The sequence below is a fragment of the Protopterus annectens genome, chromosome 10.part0 (genome assembly GCF_019279795.1).
Source record: "Protopterus annectens isolate FY-2018-M chromosome 10.part0, PAN1.0, whole genome shotgun sequence".
Lineage (NCBI taxonomy): Eukaryota > Metazoa > Chordata > Ceratodontiformes > Protopteridae > Protopterus > Protopterus annectens.
The window spans coordinates 1,493,654,689-1,493,676,219 of NC_056744.1; the positions used below are offsets into that span (position 1 = coordinate 1,493,654,689).

The 21,531-nt window shown below is 41.2% G+C and overlaps 1 protein-coding gene across 3 annotated transcripts in view; it reads right to left on the minus strand.

Annotated features, from left to right (window-relative positions):
* The window catches only part of LOC122813674 (zinc-binding protein A33-like), a 365,959-nt gene that overhangs the window by 147,958 nt on the left and 196,470 nt on the right, over nt 1–21,531 (minus strand). For 2 of the 3 annotated variants that reach the window (XM_044086120.1, XM_044086118.1), the window contains exons 4-6: nt 7,980–8,030; nt 7,373–7,395; nt 7,137–7,261 (exon numbers count right to left, since the gene is read on the minus strand). In XM_044086120.1, the coding sequence (XP_043942055.1) occupies nt 7,137–7,261; nt 7,373–7,395; nt 7,980–8,030 (199 nt within the window). The remainder of the gene's footprint in view (nt 1–7,136; nt 7,262–7,372; nt 7,396–7,979; nt 8,031–21,531) is intronic. The other variant, XM_044086119.1, reaches the window with a different exon arrangement.

Here is a 21,531-nt window from a genome sequence, read left to right on the forward strand (position 1 = left end):
TTTCACCAGAGTCACAGACTTGTCAGAGCAAATTAATAACAAATAAACCTACACCCATTTTAATAGTAAGTAATCACCTGGCCAATTAAACTTTGAAAGTAAGCTTAAAGTCTTAATTATCTTTGGTTAGGGCACACATTAAAGAAATGGCACAGTTTTTCAAAATAGATGTCAGACATACATACAGAATAAAGTACTTTGTCATGTACAGTAGATGTGGAAGCATTACTCACTAACATTCTACAAAATGCTAGTCTACAGGCTGTAAGATATTTTTGGACATATCTGTTATATATCATGAAGTACTGAGTTCTTGACTGCCTTGCAGGACATGGTGTTAACTATGAATGTGTTCCACTATGAGGGTAATCGCTACCATCAACTAAAAGATACAACATTTGTACTCACATACTCCATCCTAATTGTGTTTTTTTACTTTTAAGTACAAATAATCTATAATGACCAATACTGTAAAGATATGGATATGTGGAGAAGACAACCTAATGACTGTTGCTTGCTTTGACACAGTAGTGAGAATAAATACAAAGAGTTTGTGTGCTCTTTGCAGCCTAACAAATATGGTATCTATTTCACTGTGCTTTATAGTTTGTTCACACAAGACTTCCTGGATACATAAGTGACTAAATTAACTGATGGATAATTAAGTACTACAATTTATGATAAAACCATTTAGTCAGAATGGTAACCACTTTAAATGTTGGGACCTGCTACAGCAAGTCCTGGAACATAGAGACTGAATGCCCAAAAAATGGACTTGCATATAAGTCCAAGAGGGTCTACATTAGAACATTGAAGTTTCAGAACTTCGAATGTTCTAATATCGACACCTAATAAGCAAAAGCTGAAAATAGTGAAGTTTTAGATAACCAAATTCTTTCCTAGGGAAGGAATTTGGTTGTCCGTTCCTGTCGCTTCGCTATTTTCAGCTCTGCGGTGGAAAGTTACGGTCGGGTTCAAGTAAGTGTGCGATTGTGTGGACGTGAGGGTTAGGGTGGGATAGGTGAGTTAGGGTTAGGGCGCGGGTCAGTGAATGTGTGGACGTGAGGGTTAGGGTGGGATAGGTGAGTTAGGGTTAGGGCACGGGTGAGGTGTGTGTACGACAGTGACTGACCTTAGGGTTGGGGTTTGGGTTAAGGTAAGTGGGTAGATAGTGGTGTATGTACAGTTTAGTGTAGGTTTAGATGTAAGATTTTAGGTGTATGTGTGTGGATTGCTGTTTGTTTGGTGTATTTGTGTTGTGTGTATATGTTTTGGAACAGCAAATTTTTTCCCTAGGAAAAAATTCAGTGTTCTAAATTTTAGGTCTTATCGGTTTTCGGTTACTAGGTGTCGATATTAGAACATTCGAAGTTCTGAAACTTTGATGTTCTAATATAGACCCGTCTAAGATGGCTATATTTTGAGATATCCCCTTTTCTCCTAGGTATGGCAATCTCAGAGCTGATATGTATAAGTTTGCAGGGGGTGTGGGGCTTGTGGCTTCACCTCAAAACACAAGAAAGAAGTTTAAGGAGAATAGCAATCTTCCAGATACGCTGCTCTTCTGGCTTTTGGTCTTTTTGTTTTTTTTTGGCTTGTTAGCACTTGGCATTTCAAGTGTCAAAATTTCAATAAGGAGTCATAAAGAATACATTTTTGACATCTTCAGCTCTAGCTGCCATCGCTAACATGTATGTAAAATATCCCACTGGCACAATATATTAGATCTAAGTAAATCTATACTGATGCAGGGCAAGTTGAGAATGAGGCAATGTCTCTTATGTCTAAATGTCTGGCCAAAGGTCATGATGCACAATTTGTGAAAACAATACTTAAGTTAAACTGATGTCAGGATCAGAGTTACTGGTGCACTGTGAAGCTACTACTAGGTCATATGATAATAGTAGATTTACTGTAGCGTATGATTCCAACACCTTTAAAATTAAACCTGCTATACAAAAACAATGGTGTTTATTGACCCAGGACAGATATTTGGTGGGGGGCATATGAGATTAATATAATTGTTCCTGTAAAAAAGGAAACAGTGGACAGATACTTTCTTCCTTCAAAAATAAAACTTTACAACATGATTGTCTTTCTAGTTCAAAAAATTGAATACGGGTTGTTTTCACATCTGTTGTAGTAATCATTTTTTTCAGCTAAAAACAAGCAAGACATTTGAAATTCATCAATTACATGCTCCAATGAATGGATTGTTTAGCTATGTGTACATGTAGAGTGTTTAATGTGGGCAAAGAATGCCAATGAGAACAGCACACATCCTTGAATGTGCCATTAGCTGTCAAAGCTCTCAAAGTCAAGGTGACCAACAGTACCAGTATTTCCAGGACAGTCCTGGTTTGGAAGTCTCTGTCCTGGAATCCCAAACATTGTCTTTGGGACACAGAAATGTCCCAGTTTAGACCGCTCAGTCTGAATGGTGACCTGGCTTCTTGCGGCAGCCAATTGCACAGCTTTCCCATGCTGAGCAGCTCTGGGGACTTGGTGATATTTTTGGGGATGTCATTGGGTATGGGGTAAGGTCAGATGCCTTCACCCTGGCAGGATCCTTCCATGCTCTGCCACCATCCATCAGTCACTCACTCCAGGACTTCCGTCTTGGGGCGCTCTGCCTGATCCCACTCACTCAAACAGGAGCTTTCCAGGCCTCATACCCATCTGCCCACAGCACCCTTACTGACTTCTGTCAGGGCCGACCTAGCCAAGAGACCTTCCCCAGCCGTGGCCCCCCATGGCAGGGGACTCTGCCACCTCCATGTCTCTTGCAGGCTGCCAAAGAATGCCGGATCACTCATGCCCTCGGACCTTCTCAGGAGAGCTTCCCTCTGATCCTGCCAGCCCCTCCAGAACTTCCATTGGCCACTGAGGGGCAGATCTGCTCTTATGAAGGCTTCAGAGTTCCCCTGCTTTCCCATCCAGAGCAGCTCTGGGGACTTTGAGAACTTTCAAGGATGCCATCAGTTATGGGGTGAAGTTGGATGCCTTCACCCTGGCAGGAGCTCTCAGGACCCTCTGCCATCCACCATGGTGCTTCCTCAAGGACTTCCATCATAGGGAGCTCTGCCTGATCCTTTCACCCAGGCAGGAGCTCTCCAGGCACTGCTGCTGTCTGCCAAACACACCTGTATGGACTTCCATTGTGGATAGCTCTGCCTGAACCCCCCCCTCACCCAACCCTGCCACTCTATACCCCTTCCAGACTTTCTTCCCAGAGGAGGAATGGTCCATACCCCCTCACCCAGGTGGGAGCTGTCCTGTTCCAGTCACTTTCCACCTCTCTCTCCCTTCCAGACTTCCATCAGGACAGACCCCCCCCCCAAGCTTAAACATCTACCCAGGGGAGAGAGAGCTCTTTTCCAGGGTTGTACATCTCCTGACTGCTGGCAAATCATGCAGTGTTGCATGTGCTCTTGGAGCATCTCAGAGGATCTTCCCAGCCTTATGGAACTCTGCTGGGCAGCAAAGACTCAGACAGTCCCTCAAACAGACTTCTGTGACACTGATTCTCCCCTTTGCCTTGCACCTAGGGCTTTCAAACTCACAGGGGAGATAGTCCTGGGTCTCCCCATCTCTGCACATTTTGCAGCACACCTCAGTCTCTCTCCCCCATGGTGCCAGGCACCGACGAATGTGCATCTCTTTGAGCCTCCTGGCATGTGACCTCTTGCCTGCTGAGTGGTGCCATTCACAGACTGGCATCCCCACTGTGCCGGGTGAAGGATGGGAGGCCAGCCTGTCTGCCCTGGTGAGAGATGAAATGGAAGCCCTATCTCCACTCCCATGAGGGCCAGGAGAATGGGACTGCAGACATGGTTTCTCGGGCGGCCCTCAAGTGTCCCAGTTTAGGTCCTGTAATAAAATGGTCACCTTGATCAAAGTGTACTATTCAAACATCAAGATCTATGCAACAAAAGATGTTAAAAGGGAACATTTAAGGATCATCAGTGCCTTACAGGGTATAGGAAGCCGCGGTGGTACAGCGGTTGCGTTTTTGCCTCACAGCAAGAGGTTCTCCTGTTCGATTCTCAGCTAGTGTGCAGGGAGTGCCTTCTGTGTGGAGTCTGCATGCCCTCCCCGCGGTCGCGTGGCCTCCGAAAGACATGCGTGAATGGGCGTGCCTTCGCTGAAGGTTGGGTGTCGGGCTGGCAACTCGGCACCATAAAAATCTACTGCCAATCATTAGCAGATCGGAGTTCCGTTGTGGCGACCCCTTACCGGAAAAAGACAAAGACAAACAGTCCCTTACAGGGTATACAGTAGCCCCTTACAGGGTGTTGTACAGCATTTGTCCACTTGATGGCACTATTTACTTATTTATATTGCAACTTTATACACATGGTTTTGAAATATTTTCAAAAGATAAACATTATTAAGTACTAATTTATACATGACATTATTAAGTATAACAAATTTCATTTCTCTTTTGATTTATTGCTAATTTTGATTTATTACCATACTTAGAGTAAGAAATTTGGACAAAGCCATAAAAAATGGGGGAACAAAGGCCAAAAAATATGGACAAGTTTTAAATATTGCTCTTACAAACTTAGAAAGTTGACGGAATAACAGGATTTCCTTTAGCATGAACTTAGGATATGAAGTCTGAAACTGAAATGTCTGCCATTATTTTCTGGCTTCAATCTTGAATGACTTGCCAATAATTTGCTAGAAAATCACAATTATATGAAAAACGGGCCAAAAATATGAGGCAAAAATCTTGACAGTGCGAACATTTGTACAGTTGAGAGGTGTATTTATTACATAAAAAGTTTAACTGGCCATTTGATTACTTACTATTAAAATGGGTGTAGGTTTATTTGTTCTTAATTTGCTCTGACAAGTCTGTGACTCTGGTGAAACTGTGCTCTGTATGTTTCTTCTTTTACTTGTGACAGTAAACATAATGTACCTTCATGACTAACCTGAGTGCCAGAGCTTTTTGTATCTATAGGGTCTATATATATATACATACATGTGTGTGTGTGTGTGTGTGTGTGTGTGTGTGTGTACACACACACACACACACACACACACACACACACACACACACGTGTGTTTTTGTGCTCGCGCATGTGTTATCATGTGTATGTGTGTGTGTGTGTGTGTGTGTGTGTGTGTGTGTGTGTGTGTGTGCATTCATATGTGTCTGTTTATAGAGAGAGAAAGAAAGAAAGAGAGGAAGAGATATATAGATACAGGTACACACATTTATATGTGCTTATGTACAATATACATACATATATATATATAGAGAGAGAGAGAGAGAGAGAGAGAGAGAGAGAGAGATCTTACATGTTATATAAAAGTTGTAATGAGTGTGAGCTGGACAGGTAAAGCAACTGGAGAAGAAACGGGGGGCTAAGTGTAAGACCAGACAGAGAGGAAGGCAAGATTGAACATGTAAAAGAAAGCATGGCAGGAGAAGGAACAGAAACAGTAAGAGGACAGCAGAAAAAAGCTTTCATTCTTATTTATCACTTCAAAAAAGAAAAAGTTTCCATTCAAAGTATTACCAGTCTGGTTATCAACTGGCTTTACTCACATTATAAAACTGAAAGTGTATCTGACTAGAGCAGTTCTGATTTTTTGAACTCACAAAATAAAACTAAAGTCCTTACCAGTTTTGATTGCGGTCACTTATCTGTTAGGGATGAATTAAAACTATAATGTTTGGCATGGTGCTGAGCTAGAATAAAATTGTCATTATACTTACCTACAAATATCCAGCGAGTCATGACCATGTGTTTACAATGATGACCACATGCTTGCAGTAAATTATCAGCTTCTTATCTAATGTACATGTGGGCACAGACAAGGTCATGACCATGTGTTTACAGTAATGACCACATGCTTGCAGTAAATTATCAGCTTCTTATCTAATGCACATGTGGGCACAGACAAGGTCATGACCATGTGTTTACAGTAATGACCACATGCTTGCAGTAAATTATCAGCTTCTTATCTAATGCACATGTGGGCACAGACAAGGTCATGACCATGTGTTTACAGTGATGACCACATGCTTGCAGTAAATTATCAGCTTCTTATCCAATGCACATGTGGGCACAGACAAGGTCATGACCATGTGCTTACAGTCATGACCATGTGCTTGCAGTGAATTATCAGCTTCTTATCTAACGCACATGTGGGTACAGACAAGGTCATGACCATGTGTTTACAGTAGTGACCACATGCTTGCAGTAATTTATCAGCTTCTTATCTAATGCACATGTGGGCACAGACAAGGTCATGACCATGTGTTTACAGTAATGACCACATGTTTGCAGTAAATTATCAGCTTCTTATCTAATGCACATGTGAGCACAGACAAGGTCATGACCATGTGTTTACAGTGATGACCACATGCTTGCAGTAAATTATCAGCTTCTTATCTAATGCACATGTGGGCACAGACAAGGTCATGACCATGTGTTTACAGTGATGACCACATGCTTGCAGTAATTTATCAGCTTCTTATCTAACGCACCTGTGAGCACAGACAAGGTCATGACCATGTGTTTACAGTGATGACCACATGCTTGCAGTAAATTATCAGCTTCTTATCTAATGCACATGTGGGCACAGACACGGTCATGACCATGTGTTTACAGTGATGACCACATGCTTGCAGTAAATTATCAGCTTCTTATCTAATGCACATGTGGGCACAGACAAGCACACTGTAACTACAGATGTAACGCACCTGCTGAACTGGGCAGTATTAACAGTGAGAAAATCCAAGTGAGGAATCCAAATTACAGAGGCAACAGTGAGGTAATGCAATCACTTGCTGGTCCTACCAAAGTCTTCTGCACTGAAAGTGTTAGCACAACATTAGAGGTTGAAGATATTTAGCCTTGAAATATACAAACATTAATCATTATGGGATAGTATTCTTTTTCATGATAAAACCCTAAATGTTATTAAAAAAGACATGCAGGATACACAATGAGTAGCTTTTAAATGTAAATTGTTTTACAAACTTTACAGTGCAAACGTCTAATTTCAGGTAAATAATTGAAACTGAGAATGATGGCTATAAGGGACAACAAAACAGATGTTGATATTTCAGTGAAATTATTTATATCTAATTTTGCAGAAATGGTTTAACTTACCAGGATTAAGGATAGAGTTCATTTCCTTCCATACACTATACTGCAGGGGGCCTTTGTACACCCCGAGACTCATTTCTCCGGCTACAACATTTGGGACATCACTCTTTTTCTGGTCTTCTGTGAGTCTGTAGAATAATCCAGGGAGAGAAAACACAAATGAAGTACTAATAATTATGTTAGCAAAACTCATAGATACACTCAAATACAAAACTATATTACAAAGGTTTTGTACATACCTCAGTGTAAACGACTTGATTTCCTATAATGGAAAAGATTAAAAAAGTAATATTCTAAAGAATTGTTGTGGATCACATTTCACTGTGAATATGATTTGAAATCTTTGTTAGCTAATTGAAGCAAATCATCTTTCCCTGTTAATTTCATGTTCTTAGCATCACCACATCTTCATTTCATCTCCAACAGCTTTACACAGCTCTTTGTTGTTGTTATTAATAAGCAAACATTGCCATCATAATGTAGTAGAAAAAAATGAACACCAGAATTAGTACTGACTTCATGGAAGAAATGTGAAATTACCCTGTTTAGGAAAATCAAAGTATAGGTGAAGTACCATAATGTTAAGTCTCTACGAAGGAGAATCATTTGCCATAGTATTTGTCAGGTTTGATGCTTAAGTTGATAGTTTGCTCAGAAGGTAAAACTTTCCTAGGCTGTATAGGCTGACAGCTTCTCCCTGTCCCACAGTACAGTGCCTTTAGCAGCCTTATACACTTATGGATCAACCCAAAGCAAGCTCTAAATCAGAAGGCAATAGAGGAATAAAGATTCTCTAGCAGCAACAGAGCAGATGTTATTTATGTATGTATGTATGGATGTACTTACTGACATTTTATTACCGGGAAAGTCCGACTGCAGAGGCCCAGGGTAAAATAGCTGGAAATGATTACAAAACATTTTAAGAACAATAATTTTACAATCTCTAAAAATAAAACAAAAACATCTGTAGTTTAAATAATTATAACAAATTAGACATAATATAAAAACTTTGGTTAAGAATCAGTACAAGTTATATGACAATCATTCAATATTTACAGAAATTTTAGGCAGTTTGTAGAGAAAGTAAAGGTAAGTTAGTCTAATATAAGCAGAAATTGCAATATGAAGTGAGGGAAAACAGACTTATGGTATATTTAGAGAGAAAGTCAGGGAAGAGAATTTGATAGAAGTAAGGAAGCAAGTGAAGAAGGGAGAGTAAGGAGGTAATAGAAATGAAAAGGTACTTGTTCACATTTAGGGATATAGTTTATCTTGGTTTTGACCAAGAACAGAGACACATTTTAGCTAGGAAGTCTTTCAGAATGGTTTTGAAAGATGGGAGGGAGGGTACTGACCTGATGGATACAGGTAAGGAGTTATAGGCCTTAGCGACCTTGTATGGGTACAGGCAATGCCCTGCAGATTTAATAGGTTTGTAGACATACAGGAGTTTTTGGTCAATGGATCGCAATAACCAACTGGGAACATAGTTATGTTTTTAGTGCTGGACAGGCAGATGGATGGCAGGTAATTTTATAGGTGGTATGAAGCTGTGTATATGTTAGTTGATGAGGCAGTTCTAACCAATTTAGGCTTTTTAGTGCTATGGTGGTAGGTTTTAAAAGGCCTATTAGCTGCAAATTTAGCAAATTTATTACAGCATTGTTCAAGTTTTAATTTTTGTGAATCCTGGAGGCTAGTGAGGATGGAGTGCCATAAAGAAATGTGGGGAGGAGATAAGTAGTGACAAATGTAGTTATAGTTGCATCCATGAGAAATTTTTTTGACTCTGTAAAGCATCCCTAGTTTTATGCAATTTTGTATATGCAGGTCGAATTTAAGATTATCATCCACTATCACCCTTAATAATTTGCTATAAGAAGTGACATCAATGGCTGTATTATTAAGAGAGGGGACTTTAAATTTTGTTTTTTCTAAAGAGATGGATTTGAGAAAAAGTAGTATTTTGGTCTTTTTTGGGTTGAGTATGAGTTGTGAGTTATGAAGTCATTTTTCAGTGGCTGTTAAAGCTTCCGGAGTAATTTTTGGGAAGTGTATCATGTTGTCAGATGTGCAAATAAGAGTGGAATAATCTGTGTATTGTATTGGGGTGGCCTATTGTGTGGTTGTATAGAGGGTGTTGGTGAAAATATTAAAGGGGGGGGTGAAGGGCAGAGCCTTATGGTACACCAGTGGTGACTGGGAGGTATGGAGAGAGCATGGAGTGCCATTTTGCTGACTGATACCTATTGGACAGGTAGTGTTTGAAGCACAGCAGGGTGAGCTGAGGGAGACCTAGTGAGGACATCTGAAGTAGCAGTTTGCTGTGACAAACTGTGTTGAAGGCTTTAGACAAGTCTACAAATAAGGAAGAGACTAGTTTTCATTACCCCTAGCTTTACTGGCATTATCTATATGGGTTAGAAGGGCAATGCCAGTACTATGGGAAGGACAGAAACCACGTTGTGAATGGGATAGGCATTCTTCCTGCAGGAGATAGTCTAGCAATTGTTTTTAAATTCATTTTTCAAGTATTTTGGCAAGGGAGGATAAGGTTGTTAAAGTTATTAACGTCTGTTGAATTTCCTCCTTTGTGCAGAGGGATAATGTGTGACTTTTTCCAGGAGATGGAAGGTGGGATTCCTGGACTGACCTATTTATAGGTATTGAGATAGGCTAGGCAATGTTACTGGCTGCTATTTTTAGGTAATCGCTTGGAAGGTCATCAACTGAAGAAAAGAATGGTTTAAGTTTAAGACTAGTTTTATATACGATGTGGGCATAGATCTGAAGGTGGAAGTGGATGTAACGATATGTGGCTGCTGGGCAGGGTTGGCATTAGATGCTGAGGAATCCTTGGTTAAAAAAGCTACAGTATATATATAAAATAAGAGTTGAACTGTGAGTGGTGAGTTATCAAGAGAGGGGTTTGGGTTGAATTTTTGTCTGGGATGCATGATTTCTTTAATAGATAATGAAAATTTTCAGGGCTGTGTTTAGTATTACTATGAACATTATTATAGTACAGTTTTTGTCTTCATTTGCATTTTAGTACAGTTGTGAAGCGTTCTGAAGTTTAAGCTATCGAGGTGCGTTATATTTTTCCCATTCTTTCCATGCTTTTTCTCTATCCTGCAATAACATTCTACTCTTTTTGGACAGACAAGTTACATTATTTATTTTTAGTCTCTTCCTTCTAAGAGGTGCAGGGATATTTAGTAATGTGAAAAGTAACAATAAATGGCCAGCCTATTAGAATCTAAGACCAATTAACTAATGGTTTTACCAAGATGTATTTAAACTGAGGATGTGTACGTACAACACATTCTGATGAAGTCTCCATATGGGAGATGAAAGCGCTTAATCTATTGAATTTTTATTTTTTATTTGGAATAAACTGATGCTTTGTAAATATTAACCTGGTGGCCTGGTGGACTTTTGGACTTTGGTTTAACAGAACTACTGGTTTTACATTCTACAGAAGAGGAAAGACTTTATTGTTACTGGAGAACAGCGCCAATATTTTACTTTTTCCTGTTTGAGGTTGTGTGTTTTTTCGTTACTATTTAGTAATGTACTGAATTAATTTACAGCATCGTCTAATGGGAGGATTTTTAGGAATTTCCAGTTAATAAATGATAGTGCAGTAATGAACATTTCTAGATTACAGTTGGAAAGGTTGCACTTTATTTTATAAATATGTTGTTTAACTGGATGTGTGAGATGTATGGTCATATAGACTGAGAGGTTGTTGGGATGGTCTAACTATGACAGATCTAGCATTATGGTATTTATCAACAACTTTTGTATCTAACAATAAAGACATTGATTTGTTACAGTTCTGTCCAGACAGTGTCCTAAGATACCATACCGGTTGTTATAATGATGGGGACATGCTCCAGGCAAGGCAAAACACTGACATGATGTCAAGCATATAGTGACTCACAAAAATCTTAGATGCTGGCCATGTGACAGCTGCACAAATGTCATTTAGAGTAGTGTTCGAGAAGAAAGGTGTGGAAACAGAAATGTGTTATAGTGCACCTTCCTGGTGATTCCTGATAACTGATTTTCACGGACTGTGTAGCCAACACTGCTTTCATTACAATATTGTTTTATTTGCCAAAGACAGGGAAAGTAGTCTGTCATCTTCAAAGGATGTTTTAGTTCTTTCTGCACAGTATCTCAAATGCCAGAAAAGTAAATAATGTAGGAAGAAATATCCAGGGAATTGTTATGGCTAGGCTCACATAGGCCCTAGGGCCGATAGCCTAGTACCAACCTATGAACCTATGGGTACATCCATGCAGTAAAAAGGGAATTCTCCCATGCTAGAACAGCTGGAGTAAATAAGTTATTGTTGTTGTGTCTTTTGGCTTTTCCCTGTTAGGGGTCACCACAGCAGAACTCCGGTCCGCTAATGATTGGCAGTAGATTTTTATGTGCAGAGTTGCTGGCCCTGACGCACAACCTTCAATGAAGGCACACCCATTTACACATGTCTCCACACAGAAGTAAGTGAATATATTGATTCACATAGGTCAGAGTGACCACTTCTGCCACGAAGGAGAGGTTAGTATGAAGTGAAATCTTCTCCTTGTGGAATGTCAAGTATGGTGTTTTCGTTGAGCTTGTCTATAACTCAGAAACTTGCTTATCCAAGAAGATACAACAGATAGGATTTACATTCAGATACAGCTGTCAAACGTACTGTGTGGCCTAACTGACCACAGAGTTCCTCCTGTTCGTCATAGCACCAGGATTTTATGATGAAACGCATGATCCAGCATTTTTGTTTCCTGCGATACTTCGACCTGGCACCTCCTGTTGTAGAGTCCTCATCCTCAGACCCCATGATGACTAAATATACTACCTCTGAGGCCACATCTGTTCTAACAAAAGGGAATTACACTTAATTTCTTTTCCGTTTCTTGGTGCAGCTTTGGAGGTAGTATATTTAGAAACTGTAAGTGTAGACTAAAGCCCCCAGATTGTGGAATGAAGGCATGCAGACCTCTACAGAAATACTTTGACACTACATAAGGGGAGGTTGGTTAGGTCAGTGTTGGTATGCTCGTCTGTAGTAATCTTAAATAAATCACACCAAAGCAGTTTTCTTATTTTATAAGGGTACTTAAGTTTTGTTTTTATAGTAGATGCTCTGTTGGATGGGGATGGCATAAGATTTAATAGGACAAAGCACTGATCATACAGTGGAAATGTTGAAGAAGTTGCTAATTATCTTAATGTGAAGTTTAGGGATCGTTAGCTTAATGACTCAGTCAAAAAAACTCAGTGAGATAAAGTGGGGCATGTAAAACAAACATACGAAAGAGTCAAACTATTTCTGCTGAGTACAAATATAGAACCTTTTCAAAAAGTTGTTGAGTGGATTTTTTTTTATTTCTCTTTCTATATGTCTTGAGTGAATGGTTTCTGAGAGGCTTAAATAACAGACCGTACTTGTCAGGGAATTCTTGGGTTTGAGATTTTACTGAAATTAACGTAACCATACAGGCACAAGCAGAATACATGTACAGACAAGAAGTGCTTCCCTGAAGAGTGATTTAGCAAGTGGGTTCCTCTATAATGGAAGTATAACTGAATGGAATAATTACCATCAATGGACAAGAAACCACATCTACTTGCACAAGAAGAAAACAATATGTAACATTTTTGCATAGGACTGAGATGTCCTATTGATGAGCTCCATCATAAGAAGAAACAGAGATGAAGAGTAAAACTGGTGCACGGATCATGGATGTAGTAAGGCTTATCTTGTGTGCCCAATGTGAGGATGGGAAAAAGAAAAGTAGTGTGAACATTTTGTATTGGTTAGCGAAGAAAAGAGCTTGCACACCTAGGCACACCATTAACAGAATAGGTCAAGCATCGCTAACAGTCTGAGACAGACCATTTGTAAGAAACTGGAAGGTGCTGACTTATATGCATACTAGTCTTCCTGCAGAATGGGTAGGAGTGAGCTACCCCCCTCCCGAAGCTGATGCACCATACCACAATCATATTATTAATATTTACACATATTTTGCTTGCTTTTTTTTAAATATAGGACATTCTTCAGGAGTCATGTGTGAAGGATGGGCAGAAAAAAGTTACAGAATAAATATTTTTATTTTCTCCCTGACCCATATAGAGATGTGATAGACTACCATACTGCAATGGGGAGGAAGACAAATCCTCTGACTGTCTCTGAAGATATGGAATTAAATAAAGAATTAGAAGCAGTTGGAAAACAAAAAGGTTGGCCTTAAGTTGCTGAAAATTGCTGAAGACCCTGTAATTTGGGTCATTAACCCTGCTATATGGAAACCACAATAAGACTTCCAGCTACCTCATACTGCTGTGATTGTGGTTACATCTAAACCAATAGTACTGCCAATATCTCTGCTTCATAGAGAAGGAATGTTGTAGCTGAAGAAATCTAAAACTTGTCACTGTGAAGGTCTACATTTTTATTGAATCTTTTTCAGATGCTCACTAATTTCTGGTCCAAATAGCAGGGCTTCCTTAAATGGTATGTTGGAATAGCTCACATTGCTATCCTTAATGAATGATGCAAAACACAGTAAGTAGTGGCATTAGACAGTAATTCCAGATCCTACTGATAAACAGGATTATAGGTAAGTACTATCCAGTTCCAGATCCTACTGGTCATAGGATCACATGGATGAGTACTAACCTATTCCACAGCCTGCTGATCACAAACAGGTACTAACCAATTCCAGATCCTACTGATCATAAGATCATAGTTAAACACTAACCTACTCCAGATTCTACTGATCACGGGATCATAGGTAAGTAAGTATTAACCAATGCCAGATCATATCGTTCATAGGTAAGTACTAACCAATGCCAGATCCCACTGATCACAGGATCATAGGTAAGCATATGGCAATTCCAGAGCCTACTGATCACAGGATCACATGGATGAGTACTAACCTATTCCACAGCCTGCTGATCACATGATCATAAACAGGTACTAACCAATTCCAGATCCTACTGATCATAAGATCATAGGTAAATACTAACCAATTCCAGATCCTACTGATCATAAGATCATAAGTAAGCACTATCCAAATCCAAAATTACTGATCATAGGTAAGTATTAGGCTAGCTGACCTTGTGGGCCATTTTAAGAACAGCTGATTTTCCTTTTTGTGCTCAATCCCATTTGGTTACACATTGGCCTTACTCATCCCATGGTCGATAATTATATATAATCTTCAAAGAGAATAAGTGGGATCATATCACAAATAATTTGAGGCAACCAATGCATGGGATAAAGCAATTAGGAACTGCATCTGTCCATTAGTAGTACAGGGGGCAGTCCTGGGGTAAATTTTCTGTTTCCCATCCATAGATGTAAGTTGCATTTGAAAATGCACAGGGATGAACTTGATTTTATGTGGATGGGGAGTCTGTTCCTCAGCAGCAGTATCCTCTGCAAAATATACCTGACCCTCCAAACCATTCTTTTGATGTTGCCGAAGAGGTTTAGATCCCTAGACAGAGTATTGTTGATGCTATATAACTGGCTGACGTGCAGTAAATCCATCAGTAATGGGTCAGAGGATGTCTTGTATGCCAGACACAGGTCACTTCTTAGCAGTCTGTAGGATACCAACTATAGTGACAGGGCTCTGAGTCAGTCCATGTAGGACATGTTGTGTAGACCCAGTATTCTTTTAGTAAGGTATCTGTATAGGTGTTCCAGTTGTTGCATGTGTCTGGGTTAATACATGCCAAAAGGGGGTATTTAATTCATTGATTGGCTTAATGAGGGCTGAGTAAAAGGGAATTATGACATCCTTAGATTTAAATGCAATCCCTTTGTTTATACGCTGTGTAATATAAAAGGATTTTATTGCAACAATAGACCCATGTTGGTCAAAAGTTAGGTCACTGTCAACATAAGTACCCAAATCCCAAACAACTGGGTCAAAGCTTAGGGGAATATTACTAATGTCGTAGTTCCTTGGGGTAGTTGACTTCCCAAAGGAAAAAAATAACACATTTTTTGACATTAAGTTTCAGACCATGACTTTGACAGCAGCTATTTATTTGAGAAAAACCTTCCTGCAGAATGGCTAAGTCATTTAGGGATTCAGTGACTACTCATAGCTTGCAATCATCTGCAAACTTAAGTCAACCAGAGCCCTTTGGTATTAGCTTTTAGTTCAGAAAAGTAGATGCCAAAGAGACAATGTTCCAGCACAGAACCCTAGGGAACTCCACTGGTGACTGGTCTCTTTATGGAGGTAAATTTCCCCTTTTCTTATTATCTGCATCCTGTCTATGAGCCAGCTAGCAACCCACTGGGTTACAGGGGTTTATTCCCAGTTCATTTAGCTTTTCTATTATGGCTGAGTGAGGAACTGTTTCAAAAGCTTTGGCCAGGTCGAGGTGTGCAGTGTGTACCATTTTGCCTTCATCCACTGCTTTGGTAATATTTTCAAAATAATCTGCCAGGTGGAGTAAGCATGACCTGCTCTTGATGAATCCAAACACAGACAGTTCCAGTGTTTGGAAGTTCCCTATGCCCTGATTAATTCCATGATAGGTGGGAAGATAGGTGAAGGCTGCCAGCCTAGCCAGATTGAATTTTGTAGATAATTCTGTCATTTGTAAATAGTAATGTAAGCCATAGGTTTGTTCTCTTAAATGTAAAAAGACTGCCTTGGATATTGAACTGCAAAAATGTAACAGTGCACTCTGCTGTAAGAATTATGACCATCTTTGATGTCAGAATTCGGAGCCGATATGTCTGGATGAAGGAATTTTGCCTATTGTTTTAAGACCAGGTTTTAATGGCTAGAATTTGCATGTATAAATGTCCTTTATTGCTCTGGTTTCTGACCATGTGTAAAAAATGTAAATTTAGTTTCTGTTAGCCTGGGAGCACCACAGAAGTGTGAAGAATGATGTCATGTGAGCAGCTCTGTGTTATCAATTTAAAGAGACAGAATCAGAGAGCTCTGAGCATTTGTCTTGAGAACATCCAACATTACCAGCACTGTCTTGTTCTAGATGTAAGTTATTTAGAACTGTGTTTTCTCTTAGTCTAATCTTCCTAATTCCTAGCTATTTCTAATTGTTTTTCTGTGTACTTTTCTACGGTATTATTTTAAGTATTTCTCTGTGATCTCCGAACTCTTGAGTAACACTGTGTAGTAAGAAGTATTGTCTTGTGTTTTTATTATTTATTATTAAATATTTTAAACCTTTCAACTGTGGCTGTTTTATGTAGAGTTAATTTAAGCTCTAGAGTACATTGCATGTATATAGTGATACTGTACCAAGTCACTCTAATAAGCCTTGACTGTCCAGTCACACTTACCATTTCGATAATATTGCACAGTAATAATTGGACATCCTTTCAGAAGGGCTTTTGAGTAGCTGATATTAGTGGGTGGTGGCAGCTGGTACTACCGTATAGTCTGGATAAAAGGGGCACAGCTGGAGAACCTGTGCCAGCCTTCCCCAGGAGTGTCTGTGCAGTTGTATATAACTCTCATCTCAAAGTGTGTGTCAGCTACTTGGGCAGGGACATGAAGCACTGGTTGGACAGAGCGGGTGCTGGAGGTTTTAGCTTGCCCATTAGGCTGAGATCTGGAACCTTTAGCTGTGCTAGTGGGGAGTCTTATTGGGGACCTGGAGAAACCAGCCCCAGACTGACTGTGATCTCTATGTGCTCTTAAGGGAAATTGAACTTTACTGTGTGTGTGTATTTATTGTCCTTTCCCTATATGGAAGCCCCCCCACTGGTGTTAGTGGTGAGGACTGAGGCTCGTTGACTGCTGGGCCAGTGCACGGGCGTCACATATTAATTGCTTGGCAGTGGTAGGATATCCAGGATATCCACACCACACATTAATTGGTTGGTAAATACTAATTGGCTTGTAGTGGTGTGGGTAGAGTGAATTCCTGTAGTTGTGTACAGTGATCACTGAAGGTGTTTTTTACTCTAAATCAGTCACACAGTGAATACTCAGAGTTCAGATCACAATTGTTTTATTTCTTTTGTTAGCTTAGTCAGGGAGAGCAGGCAGCATGTCAGCAGAGGAGTACGGAAAGTTGACAAGGAGCCAGCTGGCTGAGATGTGCCAGGCTAAAGGACTGGTGCATAGAAACCCGACTAAGGCAGACATGATTGCAGCTTTGATCACAGCTGCATCAGAAAACAGCAACCAGGAAAATGATCAGACTGGCAGTGGAGATGTACCACCCTCAGAGAATGGACAGCTCAACCTTTCTGCAGAGGACTTAAAAATCCATCTGGAGCTAAACAGACCTGAGTTGGAGGCCAGGCATTTGGGAATAGACTGATATGTCTGCAGGCTGAGGAGAATGAGAAACTGCTACACTTGGAAGCTGAGGAAAAGGAGAGTCAGAGGCAGCATGAGAAGGAGATGCTGACTCTTTTCCAGAGTCATGGAGGCAATGGGGAAGGGAGTAACTGGACTCCAGAAGCACAAAAGGTCAGTAAATTTCTTCTACAGTTTAAAGTGGGGGATAATTTTGATAGTTTCATTCATATGTTTGAGAGGGTATGTAAACAATATGATGTTAAGGCTCTGGGTACAGTTCCTGACCCCCTTACTCCATGGTAAAGGTGTAACTGCATTGTCTAAACTTGCTGATTGTGAATATTTTGATTATACTGCTGTTAAAAATCACCTGTTAGAATGTTTTAAGCTAACACCTGAAACGTATTGGAAAAAGTTTCATGAGCATAAACACAAGGCAGATGAAAGTTTGTGTGAATATGTTGCTGAACTGAGCACTTCTTTTCATAGGTGGGTGAGTGGATGTCAGGTCACCACTTTTTGAAGGGCAGGCAGACCTTTTGCTGAGGGAACAAGCCCTTAGCACTTTGCCTGAGGACATGAGGATCTGTTTAGCTGATAGACAATGTGCTACTTCAGAGGAGTTGGGGAAGAAGGGAGACCTATACCTAGCAAGCAGGGCATCCTTGCACAAGAAATGGGACCCTCAGTACTGCTCATGGGTCTAAAGGAACCCATGGTGGGCAGCACCTACTGCCCCAACAGAATCTACCAATAGCAGGGGAAGCCACTAATCCACATGTCCAGGACCTAGGGTTAAGTGTTTTGAATGCAACCAGTGGGACCATGTGGCATACAGATGTCCAAGGAGGCAAGGTGGGGAACAAAAGGTGAGAGAGTCAGTAAGTGGGAAAGACAAAATACCAATAGTAGGTTGTCTTGAGACAACAAGGGTACCGAACTACCATCCTGTAGATGCCCTGATAGGGAAGTATTTGGATGAGGCAGTACCATGTGTTTATGCAGTTACACACAGTCAGGCTAGGAGACAAGCATGTGGGTCTGGTAGCCTGGGGGACACCCAGACAGACTGGATACTTGCAGCCAGGACTGGTGAGGTAGTTACTTCAGGGAAGGGGCTACTCTGTAGCAGTGAGACTGAATATGAGCTACTGCTACTTGTGGGTACTGATGTTCCCTTGGACAGAGTGACTGCAAAGGTAGAGGTGAGTAGTAGTACTCAGGCTGACAGTGAGGCACCACTGTCAGAGGATGTCAGACTTCCTGTGGTAGGGGAGCTGGGAAGGGTTAACAAGAGAAAGTTGAGACAGGTTCAGCTCTCAGACCCTGCATTACAAGGCCTGAGGCAGGTAGCTAGGGAGGCACCTGATTCTCAAGGGAAGGGGGAATCTGTATACTGGGACAAAGGGTTACTGTATAGAGAGTGGACCCCTGAGGTAGGGCTAGAAGGTGAGAGGGCACAGCAGTTGATAGTGCCTAGAGCCTACTGTCTGGCGCTTCTAGCCATAGCCTATGATATTCCCTTTGCAGGTCATATGAGCATAAAACGTAAAGAGAGATGTATTATACAGAACTTCTATTGACCTGGAATTTCCGGAGATGTAACAGGGTACTGCAGGACCTGTGGGCAGTGCCAAAAGGTAGGCAAGGCAGGAGTCAAGGTGAGAGCTCCTTTGATGCATTTACCTGTGATTGAGGAGCCATTTCAGTGGGTAGCTATGGATATTGTGGGGCCTCTGAGTACCCCAAGTTTCACAGGGAAAAGGTATATCCTAGTGGTAGTGGATTATGCTACACAATACCCTGAGGCAGTGGCTCTGTCCTCCATTGAGGCAGAAAAGGTGACAAATGCTTTGTTAGAGATTTTCAGCAGGGTAGGTTCCCCAAAAGAAATACTAACTGACAGAGGTGCCAATTTCATGTCAGACCTGTTGGCTTGTCTGTGGAAGTACTGTGGGATGAAGCACCTGAAGACCACCCCCTTCCATCATCAGACTAATAGTCTTGTTGAGAGGTTAAACTCTACAAACAAATCCATGCTATGGGCATTTGCAGACCAGTTTAAGAGGGAGTGGGACAAATATTTGCCCTATCTGTTGTCTGTTTACTGAGAGGTTCCCCAGGAATCCACAGGTCTTTCACCCTTTGAGTTGTTGTATGGGAGTAGGGTGAAGGGGCTTCTAGATTTAATTAGTGATGAGTGTGAAGGTGAGTTTGAACATAACAAGGAGCCTGTTGTGGCATATGTTGTAAACCTCAGGACAAGACTCAAGGAATGCATGGGTTTGGCCCAGGAGAACCTGGCAGAAGCCCAACCACAGAAAAAGGTGTAGTATGACAGGAATGCTTGAGCTAGAGAGTATGCTGTACGGCAGCAGGTAATGGTTCTCATTCCTGTCAGATGCAATAAGCTGCAATCAGCTTGGGAGGGAGTCTACAAGGTGGTAAGAAAGGTAAGTGATGTTAACTACATGGTGGAACTGCTAGGCAGGAGGCTGGGGCACAAATTGCACCATGTTAACCTGATGAAACCTTACCATGATATGGTGGAACTGCTAGGCAGGAGGCGGAGGCACAAATTGCATCATGTTAACCTGATGAAAGCTTACCATGATAGGGAAGCCCTTGGGCTGAACATTTGCAGTGGACTGCAGGAGGAGCAGGAGGGAGATCTGGTGACTGATCTCCTAAGTGAGGCTCTGACTGACACCTCAGTGGAAGGGGTAGCAATGTCCCAGCAGCTATCTCCTACCCAGGCTCAAGAAATTACAGCAGTGTTACAGGTGTTTGGGTCATGTTCACTGGGAAACCATGGTGCACCACCAAATGGATACAGGACTCCAAAGGCCTATTAGGCAGGCCCCTCATAGGGTGCCTGAGAGAGTGAAATAGACTCTGAGGGAGGAGATACAGGAAATGTTGGAACTAGGTTAATTCAAGAGTCCAACAGTCCCTGGGCCTCCCTAGTGGTGCTTGTGCCAAAGAAGGATGGCAGCACCAGGTTCTGTATGTACTACTGGAAATTAAATGGTCACAGTGTCAGATGCTTACCCTATGCCTAGGACAGATGAAGCCATAGAGCAGCTGGGTGGGGCTAAGTATCTTACAACCATTGATCTTACCAAGGGTTACTGGCAGGTGCCCTTGGCACACAGTGCTAAAGAGAAGTCAGCCTTTGTCACTCCTTTTGGCTTGTATGAGTCCACAAAGATGCCCTTTGGGATGAAAAATGCCCCAGCGAGTTTTTAGAGGCAGGTAGATCATATCCTAGCAACAGAGTGAGGGTTGTCCCTTGCTTACCTAGATAATATTGCCATCTACAGCCATTCCTGGCAAGAGCATCTTCAGCATGTCAGGGAGGTACTGGGCAGACTACAGATGGCAGGGTTGACCATTAAGCAAAGCAAATGTCAGGTGGGTATGGCAGAGGTCTTCTACCTGGGACATAGAGTGGGGAGTGGTAAGATCAGGCCATAATCTGCCAAAGTAGAAGTCATTCAGATATGGCCTGCACCTGTTACCAAAAAGCAGGTGAGGGCATTCTTAGGGACAGCAGGGTGCTACAGAGAGTTCATCCCCAGTTATAGTACTATAGCTGCTCCCTTCACAGACCTGACCTAGTTACATGGGGCCAGACAGCAAAATGCCAAGTTGCTAAGAAGGAGCCTAGGGTTGCAAGCATATATGTCAATGCAGCACTGCAATGGGATTAGCAATGCCAATGCAGATGGGCTCTCACGGCAGGGAATGGGGTAAAGTATACTCAGATAGACCTAACCCTCTCAAGGATCACTTGAAAAACTAGCTTGAGCTCACCGGGGGGGGGGGGGGGTGAAGATAGGTGAAGGCTGCCGACCTAGCCAGATAGAATTTTGTAGAAAATTCTGTCATTTGTAAATATTAATGTAAGCCACAGGCTTGTTCTCTTAAATCTGAAAAAACTGCATTGGATATTGAACTGCAAAAATGTAATAGTGCACACTGCTGTAAGAAAGATAAATCAAGCATTTTATGACTGTCTTTGATGTCAAACTTCAGAGCTGTTATGTCTGGATGAAGTAATTCTACCT